This window comes from Podarcis liolepis (assembly GCF_965112155.1).
Source record: "Podarcis liolepis genome assembly, chromosome: 13".
In the NCBI taxonomy this organism is placed as follows: Eukaryota; Metazoa; Chordata; class Lepidosauria; order Squamata; family Lacertidae; genus Podarcis; species Podarcis liolepis.
The window spans coordinates 28,808,428-28,815,280 of NC_139573.1; the positions used below are offsets into that span (position 1 = coordinate 28,808,428).

General features: G+C 43.8%; 1 protein-coding gene across 4 annotated transcripts in view; it reads right to left on the reverse strand.

The window, feature by feature from the left end:
* FBXL20 (F-box and leucine rich repeat protein 20) overlaps window positions 1-6,773 on the reverse strand; it is a 67,579-nt gene extending 60,806 nt beyond the window's left edge. Inside the window, exon 1 of one of the 4 annotated variants that reach the window (XM_083470031.1) lies at window positions 6,266-6,773. In XM_083470031.1, the coding sequence (XP_083326157.1) occupies window positions 6,266-6,307 (42 nt within the window). In that variant the 5' untranslated portion in view covers window positions 6,308-6,773. Of the gene's footprint in view, window positions 1-3,125; window positions 3,207-6,265 lie in introns of those variants that run through there. The other 3 variants (XM_083470030.1, XM_083470032.1, XM_083470029.1) reach the window with 3 other exon arrangements.
* Between the last annotated feature and the right edge of the window lie 80 nt (window positions 6,774-6,853).

Sequence of the window (6,853 nt, forward strand, 5' to 3'; positions counted from 1 at the left end):
TGTGGCCTCAGGCAAGCCATTTGTCAAAGCACAGTATATGCAAAAATGGGAATAATACTACAGGCTTGTTGTAAGGATCACCAAGATGTTTGTAAACACTGAAAAGCTCAAATGCACACAAATGTATTGTATAGGAGGAGGACACTGTACCCAACTATTGCCTCTCAGAATCATCTATACCGTCATCTTCTTGCCAATTGACTTTGGATGCTCAGAGGTGCCACTGGCTTTTTCCACAATATCTACCAGTGGGAGGCACTCACAGGGTACGCTTCCAAGAATACATAAGTGATCAAATGTCAAATATGAATGCTGCTCTGGGTACTTCAGAACATCCTCCTATCAGCTGGGCAGACACACCCTGCAATTCCCTTGTTATTCAAGAAGTGGAAAGGGGAAATTATACCTGATTAATTTTACTCAGTTTTTCACACTGTTATCTGAAGAAATCATCCCTCCTGCCATGGGACCTACTCAAACACTCCTGAGGCAGAAACTATCTACAGTAAAAAAGAATTTTTCAACCACTGTGAAATACTGTGAAAAATAACTTCAGTGTATGTACTGACAGATACTATATATAATCCTCAAAGTTCTACTTGAAACCCTTTTTGAAAAGCAGTGGCTCACAACCTCAACTATTCACACCACTACTGTAAAGATAAGCTGCAAAGAACATGTATCAAGCACACAGATTCAGAAATTATATATAATCTCTCCTATCACACTGCTTATTTTGCACCATTCCACCTACAGCCAATTTATAGAAATCATTGTATGTCTCTAGATCTAATATAATGATGACTCATATATAATGGCTAGTCTTTTATGCACTATTCCCTACTTTCAAGGGTTATGTAGAGACTAAATTGTAAAGCAGATTGCAAATCATCTTTCTTTGAAAGGCTTTAAAGAAGATTCTATGAGAGATACTTTAGAAATTCCCTCCCCTTCCCGACATCAGATGTTTTCTACGAACACAGTATTTTGAAGGAGCCTGTGAAAGTAACCTACTCCCTCCAGTAAGATTAGTTTGTTAGAATTACTGTTTACAAGGTTCTCTGCAATACTACTCAATATACTAGATATGTGACCATATTTTCTGCCACAGTTTTCTTCTTTCAACACCTATGCCTGAATATGTCTTGCATAACTCAAAAGCTCAAATCAAAAATCTTGAACATTATGTAGTACTTAATTCTTTTTTCACCACGATACTGTCATAGATAGCTATTTCAGCTAACTATTGTTTAGCAATAAGGGAGGGACATGATCACAAATCACCCACCCCCAACACTCCACCCTCAACCATGGCTTGATCAACCATGGCTTGATGTCGCATCTGATAATTAAGAACACCCCCTATACACCAGTTAACCATGGTTATTATTTTGGGAACATTATGCCTGCACCCCTTATGACTCTGATCTGGCAGAGAGACTTATTACCTGGTCTATTTTTACTGGAATAGAGGTCTTTAGTTATTACAAGTGCGGGCAAAACATTCCCTAGTTTGAGATGTTTGTACAGATTTGGTGATAAATGTCTTTTGATCAAGTCAGCATCTCTGGGGTTCCCTGCTGCCATAAAACAATGGGAGATCTGATTTAGTGTGTTGGTTTCACTTACATTGAATGAACAAGACTTTTAAAAGTATGTCATGCTAATTTTATGTACTAAGTATCTGAATAGTTTTTCCAAAAGTCACTTAACTTAAATATTTGCCTGGAGAGGAGAATTCAAGCTGCTACATTCAATGTGGTTTAATTTGTTTGAATCTTTATTTGGAAATTATCTTTATTAAACTACTTTTAAATAATTTATTAAAACAACTCAGTAACATATAGTAGACTCTCAGCTTATGTGGGGGGTTAAATTCCATGGACAGTGCATAAAGCCAAAATCATGTATAGGCAAGACACACTCTCCCTGCACCTCCAAGCACTCTCCCAAGGTGAGTGCAGTGGCAGGTGGGATTGCCAATGTTTGTTTGTTTTAATGGACGCCTGCCCCTATTTATTTGTTTGTTTAAGTTTAAATGCATGTAAGTTGCAAGTCAATTGTATAAAATTATAAAGAAAAAAAATTAAGGTACTGAAAACTATTTTACCATACTAAATTTAGTATCTCTCAAGAGCTATGTGCATAAGCAAGTGCTTTCTAGGGCTAGTCACTTCATAAATAGCCAATTACAACCATGATTTTATATTTCATTAGTATTATATTCATTTCAGTTGCCAAATTTGCACAGTACTCATTTCTAAAAGTGGAACATTTTCCATGGAAAAAATATCACTTGAAAAATTTCCAGAAATGTTTTCACCCCACAGCACTGTAACAATATATTTGGTCTACAAATATTTGCATTAGTAAGTAGTCTCTCTCTGTATACAAGCTGGAAATTAGCTATCGTTCCATTGTATCTAATTACATGTTCTACATAACTCAAAGACTAAAATATTCATTTACTAACACAAATTGGTCCAACAAAACTCTCTCATATGATTTCCGGTTTCCATTTTTAAATATATCATTGTATGCACATTTTCCCAATTGGGTTATGCCTCCTTTCCTCTCCCTCACAAGAATACCATGTAGACATCTATAATTAGAATAAGCAACCATAACACACACATTTGAATGTTAAGGTTCCCAACTGTACATCTCCCTTGGTCACCGCTTTTGGAAAAAAAAACATTCCCAGTGCTACCCAAAACACTGTTTATCAGTTCCAATACATACTGTTCACAGGGGAAAGGCCTGGGAATACATTCCCCTTCTCATATAATTAAACAATTAATCTCAATGGGAAAAAATACTAGTGTCAAATCACAAGAACCCCTCCATGTATCTAAACTCTCCCCTCAATTTTCAGATTACAAGATGGTGTAAAAAATAATGAAATTGTTATGTGCAGCTGATTCTTACTTCTGTTCCCTGCAAGTCACAAAACTTCAGTGTTGTGACCTTTTTTATTTGGACTCCGTTACCAATCAACATTTTCCTGGGCTATTTAGTCAATGGAAATTAATTCAATGAACATGCCCTCTTTTTGTTTAGTTTGCATTCAACTTCCAATAGTACCCATTAAAAGTAAGAGAATGAAACCAAAACATTGCTTTTACCTGTCTCAGTTTCTGGATGAAGACGCCGCTCTTTTTCATTCTGCAGAACTTATCACCTTGTGCCATACGCTGCCTAAGTCATCCAGTACTTTGACTCAGTTACTTTTATTTTTCCTTTCTGGACCAGAAAGTAAAGTAGTAGCTGTGCCCAAAGCAGAAGTTCCTTCTGAGCTGAGCTAGTCTCCTCCCTGTATTTAAGTTATTCCTTGGTCACACTGTTGAAAGATTACACTTGGGCACTTTATTTTCCTCCCTCATGAAATCCCCACAGAAAGAGACTTGAACCATCTTATTGCTCTTATTTGTGTCAATGATGCTGCCTCCTCCACACTGTGGCTATCAATTCAGGAAAGGGGGGGAGGGACAGCTGTTAGGACAAAGAACTGGATGAATCTCTGGCTAGATAGGGTGCTTTTGTGTGATGCCAGATCATGTCAATTATGTGCCATGTTTTCCTGAATAGTTCACTGTTTACCCTTTGCTTGCTCTGTTTGCACTATTTACAGCATCTTCATCCTTCAGGATTCTCCTTTTCAATTTCAGAATAGTAAAGCAACTGTAGTCCTGGACTGTACCACATTTATATATTCTGATATTAAACACATGCACCAACCACCAGTCATGTTTCCTTTAAAGCTATTTAGCAATCCGTTTTGCATAATGTCCACAAACACACAGGGTCAGCACCACACATTGCAAACCAGTCACCCATCCTGTCAAAGAGCTACAGGCTCCACAATGCCCTTTAATCACATTCACATTTGTTATTTCAAAATACACCAAGGCATCAAAGCTACAGGATCTTCCTTACTCTAAACCCACTATATTGGCCATATGTCAGAGCACATGTATGTGCTCATGTGCATACCTCCCTGACCACTGGTCAGCGTCTGAAAACAGTTGTGATTAATATACAGCTGTCATTTGCTAAGCTGATGTGACCAATACTCATTTTGTCAGCATACAATTTAATGAACTTTAGCCCCACATGGACAGATATACCTATTTACATATTACTTTAAACCCTCAAATTTTGCTCTTTTACAAACACACAGAAATAGACTATGTATTCCACATCCTGGAACGCTATGCTCCTCCTTTCTTGCATGCCCTTCCTTTCCCCCCTAGCTGCCCACCTTCCTTTTCCAGACCAGGAGGATCCCCTTTGTCTATATATTAATTAGGCCCTTAGTAGCCATAAACAAACAGCACAAAACTGGTCATGCCAGCAGCATTAAGACTGGTTCCCTGGCCCTACCCTCTCCATTTCATGCTTCTGTCCTTGCATGATTCCCTCCCCGCCCCACCACCCAGTGACATGAAGTCCACAAATACTCCAAAGAATCTCCCACTACTCTGAAGTATCACCCTCCTCTAATCCCTACACCTTTCTCCTGTTTTATCTCCCCCACTTAAGTGGGACATAAACTGGGAGAAGATGACTTTTCTCCCTAGCCAAGGTTAGCTAGCCTCCTGATGAGACCCTTTCCTGCCACTACCTAGGAACTGCAGCCTTTATTTTCTTTACATATACCAAGTAAAGGTTATCTATTCTAGACAGAACATTAGAGCTGTTGAATTTTCCACTGCTCTGCTTCCTGTGGATTGCCTATATCTTCAGCAACAGCAGCCTGCGTATAAGAGGGCACTTAGGATGCACTTGAGGATAAACTGAAAATTAGTTGGACAAGTAATTGAAAAGTGCCATCCCCTTCTAGCAGTTTCTGAACAAAGCTAGAATCTTAACAGTACCTTCCAACCCTCAAGAACCTTCACAGGAGACTGAGGATATCTGTAATATGCCCCCTTTTAAACAGCCCTGGGAATCTGTTTACACACACACACACACACAACCCTTCCCTTCATTGGTAGGGCATAAATTATGTGGGTAAAGTGTGCCTGCCTTAACACTGTTCAGGAGCCTCCACATGCCTACAACTTGTTTCTCTCCCAATTCTAATCTAGTCCCAGCACACTTCTACAGCAGCTCTGCAACCTTCTTCCATTATCTCTACCACCGCTCCAAACACATACTCTCTAATAACTGAATTTCTTCTGGCTACAACCTGTCAATTCATCCCCATCCCTAAACAACTGAAGAATAGCATTTTCAGGTCAGACCCTGCCCCACCTCACAGTCTGCTCTTCAAGTTCTGGTTAATTTCACCCCACACCCAAAATAATAATAATGCATTAATGTCCATGTTCCTCCACTGTGTATATAATCAAGGCAGCCCCAATCCTGGGACTTTCACTGCCGCTCCCACAGTGTGCTTAGGCTCCTCCCCTTCCTCTTCAAGCTCATTCTCCACCCATCCTGCCCCACTCCCAGTGGAAGTGGGTGGGATCCCAAACTCTGTTAACGAACCTCCTCGCCCAACTTCCCTACATATACCGTGGTGCCACTAAGCACACACACCAGACTTCCTAACGTAATATTTCCTTTCCCCTCTAGTGCACATCCTTCCCACAAGCGATATCCCACAGAATGGCACGGGCGGGGCGAGGAAACCCTTCCATCTGCGTAACCTATCACGACTGACTCCACCCCACCCAATATACACAGTGTTTCCCTCTTATTTGCCTCTCTACAGGCTTACCTATTCAAAGACGACTACATACACCTTTCCCAGTTTTGTTCGAGGGAAAGGATCTCCTCCAGCGGAATGCCCTCGCGTCGACGGGAGAAGAAACCACCTTACACTTGTAATCTCTCTCATTGTAATCACGACAGGCAACCCTCCCACCCCCCACCCCATTTAGTGGAACTTGTCGCCCTCTCCTTCCGCGGCCAGTTTTCTTCTCTGGTGTCTGGCAGGCGAGGAAATGGAATTTCCTTCAGCCTCATCTGGTCGCCTCCCTTCCCCCATTTAAAACCCTTCCAGGGGACACACAAACACCGCCCCATCTCTTCGGCCACCGCTTCATCGCCCCTCCAGATCTGGGGTGTCCCCCCCTTTCTTTGGAGGGGAGGAGGGAGAAACGAGAAGAGGGGAAGGGAAATCTCCTTCGGTGAAATCTAACGCCCCCCCTCCCCACTGCCCCATTCATAACCGAACAAACCAGCCCTGCACCACCACCTTCCCTCTCCCCACCCCGGGAAACTTTGGGAAGGCCCAGCCGATGCTCCCACCGCTCACCTCAAACCGGCTCTTGGTGACTCCGTTCATTTCCCTCCTCATGGTGAAGGCCCTGCGGGGGTCGGCTCGGGTGAGAGCAGGCCAGGCCGAGCCGGGCCTGGCCCCCCCGGCTCCTGAACGGCGGCGTCAGCAGCGGCCGCCCGCTCAGCCCCGCGGCCTCCCTTCGCGCTGCGGGGCTGGAGGAGGCGCAGCAGCCGGGGAGGCAGGAGGCGGAAAGCCCGTCGTCGCCCGTCTGCCTCCCTGGACCAGCAGCAAGGGCCCAGGCGGCGTTAAGGCTCCTCAGCGGGTGCGGTCGGCCGGCCGGAGCCCCCTCCGCCGACTAGGCCCGCTCCAGAAGGGAGGGGGGGAGCAAAGAGAAAGCGAGCGAGAGAGAGAGAGAGAGTTCGGCCTTCGTCAACTACAACTACTACTTCTTCTCCTTCTACCCAAAACAAAAACACTCCGCACCTGCCAGCAACAGCGCCGCTCATTGGATGAGGGAGGCGCAGGCCGGGGAGGGGAAAGAGCACGGGCGGCGCGCGCCTCTGCGCGCGCGGGTGGTGGGAGGAGTAGCGTGCGCGCGCGCCCACCCCTGCTCCCGGGGACAAG